The sequence below is a fragment of the Carcharodon carcharias genome, chromosome 2, assembly GCF_017639515.1.
Source record: "Carcharodon carcharias isolate sCarCar2 chromosome 2, sCarCar2.pri, whole genome shotgun sequence".
Classification (NCBI taxonomy): Eukaryota; Metazoa; Chordata; class Chondrichthyes; order Lamniformes; family Lamnidae; genus Carcharodon; species Carcharodon carcharias.
Genome location: NC_054468.1, coordinates 25,849,842 through 25,865,187, shown reverse-complemented (window position 1 = coordinate 25,865,187; position 15,346 = coordinate 25,849,842). Strand labels below are relative to the sequence as shown.

Below are 15,346 nucleotides of genomic sequence, written 5' to 3'. Positions count from 1 at the left end.
CTCTATCAAAACTCCTCCTAAACTTCCCTGCCCTAAGAAAACAACACTAGTTTCTCCATTCTCTCCACAAGCTGAAGCTCCTTGTCCTTGGTACCATTCTAGGAAATCTTCTCTGAACCCTCTCTCAGGGCCTTACTCAAAGGGTGGTGCCCACATTGAGAACAATACTGCAGCTGAGGCCTAACCAGTGCTTTATAAACGTTTATCATAATTTCCTTGCTTTTATACTCTATGCCCCTACTTCTATTAATAAAACTAAGGGTCCCATCTGAAATTATACCGTGTACACCCAAGTTCAGGACTGGATAAACTTCTGAATCAGCCCCCAGTCAGCAAGATGCTCACACCAGTGAAGGTTTTTAATGTGTGCTGTTCAGTTAAATTTCTTCACTTTTCAGCTACTCTGAGTATTCAGGTCCTCAGAATCATTTAAGAACTTAACTGCCAACCAAAAAGTCCAAAGTCTCAAGCCACACCTTATTTGTATTTACTGTCTGAGATGGGTGAATTATACTGATTTTTCCTTTGGGATCAGACATTCCATCCCTGGAAAAGAGAACAGATATTGCCTATCTGTTTCAACCATTCCTCCTGCAAGTCAATACGTTGCAAGTATTAATGCTGGCTGCAATGAATTCTGCCCAAGTCTTTCTACCCTCTGAGACAGATGAAAGGGCTCTACTTCTACCTTCACCAATCTACCCATGGCAGTACAATTGCTACAAAATACAGGCAGAAATGTGTTAAACAAAAAAAATCTGGAGGCAAATAAAGTAACTGTGAAAGGGAAAGGAGAGGAAAGGAAAAATCTTGGCGCAAACAATGGCAAGATGCACCAGCGCCAGACCTCCTACAGGCTAATTCTGGACTATTTATTTCAGCACAGCAGTCCAGGAAATAAGAGGTTGGAGGAGGAAGAGAAAAGCAGTGAGCAGAAGGAAGAGGAGAGGGGAAGAGGAAAAAGAGGACAGAAAGAAATAGAGAAAAAGGACCTTTTGTGAGGGGAGAGGGTGCAAGAAAAACGTGAATTAATCTCTTGCTCTCCTGGAAGAGGAGGTACTCCTGCAGCCAAAACCTAGCAGCAGCTTCTGACTTAACATGAGGAACTGGAAGCGATTCATTTAAAATGCAAGTAATACTGTGGATATTTCTGTATAGTGGTACCTGTGATGTCTTATGCTGTGGTTCAGCATGCATTGTAAATCCTTGCTAACACTGTTGTTTCATAAGACATGGAATCTTATAATAAATTTTCTAGGTTAGACCTAAATTAGTATGAGATGAGGTAGAAGTCGCTCAAATTCAAATGGTTCCTTACCACAAACGTAGAGCTTTTTCCCTCTGTGTTACTGGTCATGAGGTCCAATCGGCCAGGGTCTATTGCGCCCAACTCACCAAGGCACTCTCCACACAAAAGTCTAGCTTGTGCATTTGCATCTTGACAACCCTTCAGAAGCACCATCACCAACTGAGAGATAACAGGCTCTACGGTCTCACTGTCTGTGGCAAGTTTTACCAATTGTTCCTAAAATATAATAAGGATCTAATGACCATTTTCCTATTTTCAAATGTAATTAATTTTTCTTTATGTTAAAACATCACCCTGTCTATAGACACAATGCTAAGGAACCACAGAAACTTGTTAGAAACTTTATTTTCTCTTTGTTTAAGTTGTTATGATGCATAGTAAGTATATCATAACTTGTAAGACATATCACTTACAAGCTTAAGTTCCTCTGCCACAATTCATATTGAATTTATCATATGCAGTTTTGTCATTAGACAATGCATTAAAGGCTTAAAGCCATCAGTTTGAAATTGTGTACCTGTTTCTTGTATAAAGTATCCTTCAAACTGGTCAATGCATGTATACGGACATCTACATTCTCATGCTGAACAGCTCGCATAGACAGTTGCAGTTCAGTTTGTAAATCTGTACTTTTAGAGGTTTCCTATAAAACAGCACACATAAAACAAAAAATTAGTGACGTAAATTTTAGCACCACCTAACCAAAGAAATCAAGAAAAAGTTCAAAGTAGCTTCTGGAGTTTATTAACTACATGACGGCTGAAGGAATATCTTTGAATTATTTTCAAAGTTTAATTCACAAATAGTCTGGTTCATTGATTGATTCCCAGCGTCATTAGGGTAGTGAAAGCCTAGTAACACCAGATGGGGAGGGGACCAATCCTGTGTCTGGCAGTCCTAATGTATGAGTTTCTAAGGACCTATACAAATGCTTAACTTGGTGTTTTGAGATTAGATCTTGGATCTGTATTTTTGTGTGTGGACAATGGGCGAGTATAGGTCAGGCTTAGCGTAATTCTACATGATCAAATAGCATGCTGATACTAACTCTCATATAATTCTCATTATAATTCTTCACCCCCATATGAATTAGCTACAACATTTTTAGTGAAATTTTAATCAGTAGATCAGTTACTAGCACACTAAAGTAAAAGGCTCACCTTTCTATAATCTTGCAGAACATTCTGGACCTCAGTAAAATCAGGGTGTTCTGGCAAAAAGTAAATCTCATGGAGAAAATCTTTTACTTCAGCTCTGAAAGGTCCAAAAAGAAAGTTGCTTAGATTACATCTACACATGCCTTGTTAGCTGTGACTCAACTAGTGGGACTCTAACCCATGAATCAGTTTCTGGGTTCAAGTCCCATTCCAGGGCATGAGCATAAAAATCAAAGCTGGCACTTCAGTGCAGTATTGAGGGAGTACAATAGTGTCAGACGTATTGTGTTTCCCATGAGAAGTTATTCCGAGGCCCCATCTGCTTGCTTGGGTGAATGCAAGAGATTCTATGGCATTATTTCAAAGAACAGCAGGGGAGTTATCCTGGTATCCTGGCCAATAATTTTCCCTCAATTAACATCACAAAAACGGATCATCATTATCACATTGCTGTTTGTAGGAGTTTACTGCACACAGCTGTGTTTCTGTGTTTCCTACATTACAACAGCGACTACACTTCAAAAGTACTCCATATATTGTAAAGTGCTTTGAGATGTCTGGTGGTCATAAGAAGCGTTATGTAAATGCAAGTCTTTTTTTTCTGGATAGTTTATGTGATATTACTACAAATAATGGCAACAAACACAACAGGAATTTATAGTTATTTCATTGTAGCAAAATATTGCAAGGTGCTTCACAGTTGAGTCGAACATAATTAATAGAGGTGCTGAAGGCACAGTTGAAGAGGTAAGCTTTAAAGTAGTGGTGTGGGGAAGGGCGCAGGTTGATTGTTTGTAGACAGTTTAAGAGTATGGGCCTAGATCTGTGAAGATGTTGTCTTTGTTGGCAGAGCAGAGTGAGAGGTGAGGTCAATGATCTGTTTGTGCCTGATCTGTTAATTATAAAGTTAGCAAAAAAAATGCTTCTACATCAATCAGTACATTCCTTTTACAACAATAATACCGAATTTTGTGGTCAGCAATGAAGCGACGCCTGACCTCAAAGAAAGCTGCCCAGAAAGATTTTGTGATCTCTGTGGTGTGAACTTCCCTTTCCTTACAGCAATTTAAATCTGGCACCAAGTCAAGAGGATCTCCAGGCATCCAGTGGCAGTGATGTCAGCAAGTAGGGTAAGTGACCAATCACAGTGAAATATTCTCACAGACAACATAGCAGGAAGTTAAAAGCACTAAATCCCTTCAATTTTAATTTAAGTTTTCAGATAGCAAAATAAAATGATAATAATTGGATTAAGATAGAAGCTAAAATATTATTTAAAAAGCTTTTAAAAATTATTTAAAATATGTGGAACTTTTCAGAGAAATTTGACATTCGACAAATATAAAATTAGCTTTTCAGGGGCAGAGATGGTGGTTAGCAGTAATTGTGAACTTAGTGTGCTTTAAAAATTCAGTTACACCTCATTCAACAGGATGCAACTTTTTCAAGAATAGAAACAGAAAGTGCTGGAAAAACTCAGCAGGTCTGGCAGCAGATGTGGAGAGAGAAACAGAGCTAACGTTTCGAGTCTCTTCCTTCAGTTCTGAAGAGTCACATTGGACTCGAAACATTAACTCTGTTTCTCTCTGCACAAATGTTACCGGGCCTGCTGAGTTTTTCCAGCACTTTCTGTTTTTATTTCAGACTTCCAGCAGCCTCAGTATTTTGCTTTTATTTTAGTGTAATGTTTTCAAGCGTTTTTACAGCGAGGCGAGCAGCCTGAAGGTTTTAATCAATTTGCTGACTGCTGAGGGATTGTATTCTTTGGGGGTTTGGGGGTGCCTCAACAGTGCACCCTCTGGAGGAGCAGAGAAGCACTGACGGCAACTTCTCATGTTTAACTGTGCATGTGAGAACACTTGAAGTTGCTGTCAGTTTTAGTGGAGTAATGACAGAAAACATTGACAGTCCCACCATTATTACCACTGCAAAATCTGGATCATTGAGTGCAACCTAAATGTTACCCAAATTAATAAAAAAATCAAACAAATAATGAGAGAGTTAATTTACCTATTCTCCACAATAAGGTAGCGAAATATTCCAGCAGTTTCCTTTGGCTGAATGGACATTAGAGGAAGCAGAGCCACAATCACTTGACTGAGAAGGGCCCCCAGATAACTGGGATCTAGGCAGCGCACAAAACAATCCCATGCTCTGAAAGCAAGAGGTTTAATTAAAAGAGTTCAATTAAATAAGAAACCTTTTAAACCTATATGAAAAAGAAAATAAACCATGAAAACTAAGGAGAAAATAAGTGAACGAGCATAACTCAGGGGAAAAAAATCCATTCAAGAAATAAGAATGATAAATTTTAGAACAGACAAGGTTAAGGTGCTTGGATAGTGCAAAGGAGTTATTTCAAGATTCCATTCTATACCATTCCCTCTAGGTCTCCATGCTGGAAAACCATTGCAGTTGCCAGAACATAGAAAATAAAAATAAATATAAAAACTTAGGTGTGATTTTTTTTCTAGCCTTGTATCTCCCTCAATCACCAAGGAAGCACCTCACGAGCCAGCGAGTGATTCGCTGACATAGCTGTCTCAGGCTTCAATGGCAATGTTATACAATATTGTTCATGTACTCCTGTGGGACAAGTATTACTTTACGGTTAAAAGAGAATATGGTTATAAAACAATTACTTTGTGCTCTAAATGGAGCAAAAAGCAGTTGAGGAAAGAATGCAAAAATTATGCACAAAGCTACATTTCTTTACTTCCTTTAGCTTTCTCTGAATATTCAATTATCCTGGCAAACATTTGTATTGCTGTCTTTCTGGGAAATGACCAGGTTTTGTTGCTCCTGACATTCCACAAAATTCTCTTTGACTTGTTTAACTATTGGCATCTACTGAGAGCCTCTATCACTTGTCACTGACAGCTCTTTAGTATTCTGAAGCTTTCTTTTAAACAATCAATGCTTGCTATAAATTGCTTCATTGTTCACAGGTGTTCATGGAAAAGGCACACCTTCTCTATCAGCATTGGATATAAGAAGGACAATCCCATTGCATTATAACAGTGAAGCCATGTTTGGTTTAATGAAGCAAATTTAGACTCCCTTGGTCATCTTGCTATGGGCTGGTCTTGTATCACTATCTGCTATCTTGTTTAATTTCTACAACTATGGACAAGATTTGCACCTGACTTTTAGTTTTCTGGCTGTTGTACCAAAATTGATTTTGTTTCAACTTGTATTCACATCAACGGTAACAACTTGTATTTATATAACGCCTTTAGCGTTATAAAGCAAAATTTGGCAGTTAGCTACATAAAACATTGTTAGGGAAGATGGCCCTCAGCTTGGTGAGAGATAGGGTTTAAGATGGTTTCTAAAGGAGGAAGAGAGATGCAGAGAGGCAAAGAGGTTTATTGACAGAATTTCAAAGCTTAAAGCCAAGGTAGCTGTAGGCAAGTCCACCACTTGCACTAGGGGATGCTCGAGAGGCCAGAATTGGATGAGCACAGATTCTCAGAGGGTGGAGAGGCCAGAGATTACAGAAATAGGGAGGAGTGAGGCCATGCTGGGAATGGAAAATAAGGATGAGAATTTTAGAATCTAGGCACTGCTCGATTAGGAGTCAAAGTAGGTGAGCAAGCATGGGGATGATTGGTGAATGGGACTTGGTGTGGGTAAGAACATGGGCATCAGTTTTGGATGACCTCAAGTTTATGGAGAGTAGAACACGAGAGGCTGGTCAGGAGTTTGTTGCAATGGTTAAGTCTAGAGGTACCAAAGGCATGGATGGGGGTTTCCGCAGCAGATAAGTTTGGGCAGGGGCCAAGTCGGCCAATGTTACAGATATAGAATTGATAGTCTTAGTGATAACCCAAATATGTTAACAGAAGCTGGTCCCGAGGGGTCTTATATGACAGCAAGTTGCGAAGAGTCTGGGTCAACTTCAGACTTACCAAGGGAAGGGGTGGAGTTGGTAGTTAGGGAACAGAGTTTGGAGTGGGGACCGAAAACAATTGTTTCAGTCATTAAATATTTAATTGGAAGAAATTTCTGCTCATCCAGTACTGGATACTGGAAAAGTAGGCTGATAATTTAGTAACAGTGGAGAAGTCAGGAGAACTGGTGGTGAGGTAGAGCTAGGTGTCATCAGAGTACACATGAAAACGAATGCTTTATTTTCTGATTATTCTGCCTAGAGGCAACACAAGGATGAGAAATAGGAAGGAACCCAAGGCACCAAGGATAGGTCCTTGGGGGACGCCAGAGGTATGATTTCAAAATAAATTAATTGTACTTGCAATGAGTCTTCTTGAGCGTGCCAAAAATACAGAAATATGCTACACAATGTGACACTTTGTGTCCATGTATCACACATGTATGGTACCAGAAGGTACATACTTTCAGGAAGACAACAAGTATAATTAAATGTGCAGTAAGTTAACATGCAGGTCAGCAACACTTCACCATATCGCCTTGAGCGGCAGTATGACCTTGTTTATTTTATGATATTGCTGGTGGTAGTATTGTACTAATGAATTAATGTCCTCTGCACTATAGAAACACTGAGAAAACCACAAACTCACAACATTTTCCATGTTTGTTTAATATGACAAAACATGTTTTTTAAATAGAGTCTCAGTTGTTCTTGTACTGATTGTGCACAGTTTTGTTCAGTTTTCCTACAAGCAGCAAGCAGTGAGACATCGTCTCTTTGCTAATTTTTGATGAAATGCCAGCACCACTGTTGAGTGGGCAAAACAGTGCTTTATACTCCTGCTGACATTTTCTCCAAAACTGGCAGGCAGGAATTTCATCAGTGACTAAATATTGCAAAATTCTCTAAAGCAGTAAGTGACTGTATGTACTTTTAACTTTATTGTTAATGTAAACGAAACAAATAATTTGTGCTAAAGGTATGTTAATGAAGGAGAGGTTTAGGTACCAAATACATTCTTCTTGTAACCTACTACAGTATAACTATTTTATTGAAAGCCTTTTAAACAAATCCAAACTTCATTTCAACAATCCTAAACTATTAGAAAAATCAAACTATTTTGCTACTGCTGCTTTTTTTTTAAGAACATTATATTTTACATTTTCTTTATAAACTGTGTTCCTCCGATAAACAAATAACAAAATGTGAAAAAAATGAAAAGGTGGAAAAATTAATAATGTGCTTAAGTGAGAAAACTCCATTAAATGAGACTCAAACTGCATTTAACAAGGCAAAATTGAGACAAAGTAAAAATATTTCTAATTAAAATGCTTTCTAAAAATACAATTGATTTGCAAACTTAGACAAAGGCACACAACAAAGCCATTTTCCAAAGTTTACAAATTGTTCCTGATAGTTCAGTAATTTTTGGCACTAAAAGAATTTGAAATAGCCAATAATTTAATCTAAGTATTATAATTAAAACTATTAATAATTTAGATAATTTGAATTAAATAACTTCAATTTAAGTATAAACTGTAACTATTGCATACCCTTTGGTACAAATTATCCAATTCCACGCCCTTCCAATGAAAACAAAAAGATTCAAAGCAAGCTTCCAAAGAAATATTTCTATTTATCAGTTATAATTAGGAGTTTGTTTATTTTAAAAGGATCGTTTTTCTTTTAAATGTTGGAACTTCAATAAAATCCAACTTTGTGTTTCCATTCGTTGAAAGTGAAAGCTGCATTTCAAAGCATACCTGCAGCACAATTCAGGAAATTCATCCCTATATCGCAGGCCTGTCCTCAGGGTGGTCATCATCTTTACCCGGACTGAACTAATGTGTTTTGGTCCCATCAATTTCATTAATGACATTAAACTATTCATAGCCTGTAAATATGAAAAAGGCATCAATAATTGATTTTGTATAAGTTCCTCAAAAAGCTTTATCTGAAAACTATATGATGCCAGTGAAGAATTTACCTACCATCTTTTTATCATTCATTCCAACACTGGAACTCAGTAGATGCATATTAAAAAAGGCCAGAATCCCCAACAGTTTAGGCTGCAAGTAGTCCGCCTAGAAAAAAATCAAAATTTCTTAAAACACGTAGAATAGATTCTTAATATGTTTTAACGTTAGACAAAATATGGGTTGGAATATTGACTTAACTGGGGTTTGTTACTTCATATCACTATTTTTAATTTCAAGTCATGGCAATTGAACAGCCAATACTCAACAAGATTCAAGTTATATAACAACAGCTCATTGGGCTAGAGCAGTGTCTCTGAAATGTTTTTGTTCGAAGGACCACTTTGCAAATAGATTAGTAATCACAGATCCCCAAACCTTAAATTATGATATAGTCAGGCCCTATTTTATGTTGCTTCCTTCAGTGTCATTCTACTTTCAAGTTGCAGATATAATAGGGCCAGTATGCACACTTATCGCCAAGACTTCCACTTTACCGTCGTTTCAAAGTAGGACTGCTGGAACATGCTTGACCCGATTGGGAGTGGGAGAGATTTGGAGTGACCTCTCCTACTCCTGAGGCGTTCCCCCGCCGGCTGAGACACTCCCCCTGCCGGCCAAGATGTTCCCCCGCTGGCCGAGACGCTCCCCTGCTGGCCGAGACGCTCCCCCGCCGGCCGAGACGCTCCCCCGCCAGCCGAGGCACTCCCCCCGCCGCCCGAGACGCTCCCCCTGCCGGCCGAGATGTTCCCCCGCTGGCTGAGATGTTCCCCCGCTGGCTGAAGGACTTCTCCTCTCACCGTTTCCCTGCCCAATTCTCCTGTTCGCTGCTTCCCTCCCCACCTTCCCACTTGCAGCCCCTCTCACTCCCTCCCTCCCTCTCGCTAGCCATCACCTGAGCCCTTGCTCACAGCAAGGTTTCAGGAAAGGAGTGGGCAAGTGGGAGAGTTGGCCAGGGAAGCGGCAAAAGGGAAAGTCGGCCTGCAGGATATAAATAGAAAGTGTGAGCATATTTCTTTTATATTTTTATATTTATTATATTTTAAAGTTTTCATTTACAAATATGGGAATTCAGGAATGTACAATATTTCAACTTACAGGGTATAATGTTTTAATTTATTTTCCTTATGGGAAAGGGTCTACAGAATATAAATATAGCTTTTACACTGGTTGTGATGGCAAAATCTGAAGCTGTTTCATATAAAGTTGCATTTTTCAGAAACACAACTACAACTTTAAACAAGGAATTACTCAGTAAGTCCTCACTCAAAGTTGTGATTACGTTCCTGAAAATCACGACTTAAGTGAAACGACTTCTGGTGAATCATAGGTTCCCATATGCTAAAACCGGAGTTAAGTTCTTTCGCACAGTTCTTGCCCAGAAAAAAACAACGTACAAGTTGAAATACTGTACCGTACATGTGCAGCACTATGCATTCCTATCTGAAATAACTTGTGAAGTAGAATATATCACTAAATATAATGGTAATACTGTAGTTAAGTACTTCAGGACCTTTCTTATCACAAAAAAAAGCTAAATTGAAATTCTGTACATTCCTAAATGCCTACATTCTTAAATTAAATAGCCTTTAAAATATATAAAAGAAATACAATATAAATGTTAAAAAAATTACTCACCAGCTGCCTGGTGTCAGATTGACTAGGCTCCATCTAGTGGCAGACATTGGTTGGTGCAGGGAGCTCGGAAGAAGTCCCAGGAATTCAGAGATAAAAGCAAAGAACTGCGGATGTTGGAAATCAAAAACAAAACACCTGGAAAAACTCAGCAGGTCTGACAGCATCGGTGGAGAAGAGCATAGTTGATGTCTCGAAACGTCAACTGTGCTATTCTCCACCGATGCTGCTAGACCTGCTGAGTTTTTCCAGGTATTTTTGTTTTTGTCCCAGGAATTCAGTGCTTGCTGACAGCGGAAACGGGTGCAAGGGGACGAGGAGTCAGCTGAAGAAGTCCCTTGGTGGTGGCAGCAGACACCTGGACTTTAAAGGTGAGAATGGAGCGTGGGAATGGGATTTGAGCAGGAAAGAGGGACTTCAGGACTGAGGACGGGAACAGGAACAGAACGAGACCAGGAGCAGAGGGAAGGGAAGCAACAGAAGAGGTCCCCAGGGGTGGTGCACTGACCCCAACAGCAGTGGGGAAAGTGTCATGTGCGCATTTGGGACATGCAGGCCACAGGACAAGACGTCTGTGACAAACAATGTTACTGTGAATGTTGCAACGTTAGAAGGATATTCAGTCCCCATTTTATGAACAACATTAAAATTAAACAATATTGACTGAGCCGCAGGGGCTTACTGTATTTTGTATTTTAAAACCAGCACGTCTACAAGAGCAAACTAAAATAGATATATATATGTGCTACATTTTCTTACCATTAGCTCTGGGGAAGTAATGTCTCTGGGTGCTTGGTGTTGATCATTTCTAGAAGCAGAAGCAGCCAGTATGGCCAGTCCATTGAAAACCTGCTGAAAGTGCTCCCCTATACGCAGCAATAGTTCATTATGTAACCCCTGAAAATCCTGTCTAAGAAGGCTGCCCAGTTCCAGTTCGGTTTCATTCTAAACACAGAACACATCCGTAAGAAACAGAAACAAATATCCGGTACCATGAAACAATACATAGTGGACAACTTTTCTTTCCTGTCACTGGAATAAAACCATTTATTCGTTGGGTGGAGAAGGGTACATTATGCCAAAAAGTACTAGCAAAGCAAATTTAAAAAACAAAAAAAAAAATGGAAGGAAAAGAGACAGGAAAAAATAAACTGAAGGGTGTTTCTGAAAGCTGAATGGAGATGTTTCTCCAGCTACTGATGAACTATAGATGGCTCTCAATTATATTTTAAAAGTCTCCAGAGAAGGTGTTGGATGTTTTGCATGATTTCCTGACTCCCATTTGTACTGCGCCAATAGGTCAATGGAGCACTGAAACCTGGAAGTTTGCCTGCTTTTTCAGGAGTCCTCACAGGTTCTCTGAGATCCATCATGATAGATCATGATAGGTCTAAAGCTGATGAAAAGCAAACTACTGCACAAGCTGGAAATTTGAAATAAAAACAGAAACAGCATCTGTGGAGAGAGAAACAGAGTTAATATTTCAGGTCAATGATCTTTCATCGGAACTGAAAAATATTAAGAGATGTAACAGGCTTTAAGCAAACGCAAAGGCAGAGAAAGGGAGAGGAGGGGGAAGAACAAAAGGAAGGTCTGTGATGGGGTAGAAGGCAGGAAAGTGGAATAGTGTAGGAGGCCAAGGGCAGAGGGTTCAGAGTGAGAGTGAGAGGAGTTTTCCACCCTCCCACACCATCGCAATGAAGCTCAATGTAAACTCAAGGAATAGCACCTCACCCTTCAATAAGGCACTTTACAGCCTTCTTGACTCAACACTGAACTCAACAATTTTAGATCATAACCTCTGCCCCCATTTTTTAACCTCTTCTCATCAGTTGACTCCACCAGATTATTTTTAGCCAGCAGTGCCATACTTAAAGCCCTTGTTACTTAATATAAACATACTCTTTTTACCTGGAGATAATGGAGACTACACTCGAGTTCATCCTTTGAGCAAGAGCAAACCAGGTGGGAAAAAACGTATTTAAAGTTGTTGATCAAGATCTCTCGGCGATTAACATTCAGCTGTTTTGCAATGGTCCGGATCAGTAAAGAAGTAGCAGCGCTGGCCTTTGCAGCCAGATATGGCAACAGAGATTGCAAGGTACGCTGAAAAACAAAATGCAATTTACATCATACATCGGTACAGATTGAAGAATGTCCTTTTGTCGAGCATAAGGAATTGAAGCTCAGAGTCAATACTGACCCATAACTTCCGTGAAGTGGCAGAGCTGGATTGCCACTCTGTTCCTAGTTTCTTGCCTTGAAAGCCACTGTTCCTTTCTCGCCTGACCTTCCAAATCAGGCCTGGCGAAAAAGTGCAGTGCAGCCTCAGTTCCTGAGGCCTTCTGTCAAGGGAGGTAAGGAAGCCATGCCCCTTTTTTATGACACTAGCTACTGTAAAGCAAATAAGTTTAAAGGTGCAGCCACTTTGAGAAGCCAAGGAGAAGGTAAGTTTGTAAAGTGAGTAGGCGGGGGGTAGTTGTAGGGTTTTGTTGGTCGGTGGGGCGTCAGTGGGGAGTGTAGAGTCAGAGCGAGAGTTGGGGGAGGTCTGGTGGTCAGTGGTGGGGGGGGGGGGGGGGCATAGAGTTGGAGGGAGAGTTGGTTGGTTGGAGGGAAGCTTTGGGTGGTTGGGAGAGTGGTCTGGTGGTCAGTGGGTGTGGGGGGAGGGCTGAGTGGTCGGTGGTGGTGGGGGGAGGAGGTGGTAGGATTGGGTGGTCAGGAGAGAGGATCAGGTGCTCGAGGGGGTGGGGAAGGGTGGGTGGTCATGTGGGAGGGCTGGTCAGGGAGGAGGGTTGTCGAATGGGGGTCACATGGTCAGTGGACGATCGGATGATCAGGATTGGGTGGTCAATAAGGGGTTGGTCAGTGGAGGGGTCAGGTGGTCGGGCAGTATTATACTTAGCCAGGAGTTGGAAGTGGTTTTGATTCTTCTAACATTTTCTGGGTAACAATGACTGTGAGACAGACTGAACCATCAAAAGTTTGTGATTTACATGGTACTTTCGGATGGTTCCCATTGCAGAGCAATTGCCCAACAAGATGTAACTTCACATGTAAGCCTTACCTGGGGACCTCTGCAGGGTTGGATTCCCCAGCACATCTTTGGGTTACCCACCCACCCCCCTAAGTTACGATGCCCCAGAGCTTGGAAGTTACGGGCCACTATTTCTCAACTCATTATTAAAATATCCCTAATTTCTTTGGAATATCCATACACCTCGATCATGTCAATAATGAATCAAAATGGGAAAAAGCAAGCTTCCATTCACACTTGGAGAAGTTTGAATTAGGTCAAAACTATGCATTTCCACATGATTCCTAAATGGTTCAATTAAGGTTATCCTTTCCAAAACACTAGACACCACAGTTTGTGGTTTCCTCATCAATACAGAACTCATAATCCATACAGAACAATCTCCCTATCTGGTACAGTGCAGAAGGGAGTCTTTACTGAGTTAGCTCATCTCAACCCAAGGTGACAATTGGCCTCAATATAAGCCAGGATTCCTGTTCGTGATTACGATCCAACAACCCCTGCCTTAAAAGTACAAGTGGATGTCAAGTGACGCCCTCCATGATTAGGGTAGTCTCCCTAGTGTCAAGATGCAGCCTCGCACACGAAGAGGAATGTGGCACCATCATCAGTAGGGGAAAAAAAAAACTGCGGTTTCTACAAGAACAAAAAGAAAATCAAGCATTTGTCCAAATTTCTATGAAATTTGAATTTCCACCACTCATTTTGAAAAATTTTAACATAAGTTCAACTCTGAAAGAGACATGTGCAACTTTATCATTCTAATCTCAAATTCTCAAGAGATAAATTAAATTACTGAGTCTGAGATGAGCTTCTCATATTCGCAGCATCAGTAAAATTGCCAATTTCACCTCCATAACATTGCCCAACTTCACCCCTTCTGTTCATCTGCAGCCGAAACCCTTATTCATTTTGTTACCTCCAGTCTTGGCTTTTCCAACTCTTTTGGCACGTCTCCCACATTCTACCTCCTGTAGGCTTAAGGTCATCTAAAGCTCTGCTGCTCGCATGTTAATGCGAACCAAGTCCCATTCACCTGGTGCTCACTGACCTACACTGACTCCTGTCTTGATTTTAAAATTCCTAGCCTTGTTGATTACTTAATATTTTGCTTAAATACCATACAATGAAATCTTACTATGTTAAATGATTTTTCCAGTATGCCTCATTACAGAAGAATTACTATTTAGAGAAACACAACAATATTTACGTACAGTGAGAAAGCGATTCAAATCTGGAAAATCAAACACTTGAGCCACTTCAGATAAGATGCCAAGTGTAATCTGCCGCTGATGATCTGCCTCTCGCTGACACAGTTCTTTACTCTGACCCTCAATACTAGTGCTGGCTGCCAGCTGTCTTGTGTGTAATGATTCCACCAGAAACTGCAAAATAAACAATATATTAGCGATAGCAGATTAATGCACAAATAAGATTGCATAGTTGGGCTCTCAAAACCATATAAATCTGAAACACTGGTCATACCCAGAGTAAAAATCACACCCAGCATAGGTTTGGCTATATCGGTGCATAACTGATACCCTGAAGAATTGCAGATGATAAAAGTTTGAACATCATGTGGCTAAATTTTATAGTATTTTTAAAATTTAAAATGATCATTCCTGCATTTTCTCTAGTTCGTTACCTAGGAATGCAATGGCGCAAGATTCGATATCCAAATTATATTTCTAATAGAAAAGGTTTTGTGACTGCAAAGTATAGAATTGTATGTAAGCATGACTGCCCAGACCAGAAAAAGAACTTGCACTTTATATAGTGCCTTACACATTTCCAGGATGTCCCAACAGCCAAAGAAACACTCGTGAGGTATAAACACCATGAACCAGCCATATTTAAACAATCAATCATTTAAAAAAAGGTTTTGTGCCTAACCTTGCAATACTTTTTGGTTATCTTTCCTTCACAATCCCACCCAATCTGATGCAAATATGGCCTTATTTAACCTTGCCTAATTACATACTAAATTGTAATTATTAATATATTTACATTCCCAATAAAGTTACACATTTACATCAAATTAAAACTTTTCAATATTTGGATATTTGAAATTCTATAATGGTACATTTAGGCATAGGAAAATAGGAGCGTAATAAAGATTAAGCATTTTTGTTCACAATTATTTGGAAACAAATTATTTTGTTGGTCACAGCGCTCAGGAGTTAAACTTAGTTACTGCAAGGAATAAAAGATTCACACATTTAGAGTTCAGCAAACCACATGCGTTCGTCAGAGCATGTACTTTGTTGTTGCTGAATTGTAGGGAGACGTTAATATGACAATGGCTGTGCAGAAACAATAATATCAGGAATAACTGAAAAACTG

General features: G+C 39.8%; 1 protein-coding gene across 1 annotated transcript in view; it reads right to left on the bottom strand.

The window, feature by feature from the left end:
- Nucleotides 1–15,346, bottom strand: part of atr (ATR serine/threonine kinase) — a 103,918-nt gene that overhangs the window by 49,792 nt on the left and 38,780 nt on the right. Inside the window, exons 14-22 of the mRNA XM_041175621.1 lie at nt 14,218–14,388; nt 11,881–12,075; nt 10,729–10,914; nt 8,350–8,442; nt 8,122–8,252; nt 4,477–4,620; nt 2,470–2,563; nt 1,827–1,952; nt 1,319–1,525 (exon numbers count right to left, since the gene is read on the bottom strand). Coding sequence (XP_041031555.1) covers nt 1,319–1,525; nt 1,827–1,952; nt 2,470–2,563; nt 4,477–4,620; nt 8,122–8,252; nt 8,350–8,442; nt 10,729–10,914; nt 11,881–12,075; nt 14,218–14,388 — 1,347 coding nt within the window. The remainder of the gene's footprint in view (nt 1–1,318; nt 1,526–1,826; nt 1,953–2,469; nt 2,564–4,476; nt 4,621–8,121; nt 8,253–8,349; nt 8,443–10,728; nt 10,915–11,880; nt 12,076–14,217; nt 14,389–15,346) is intronic.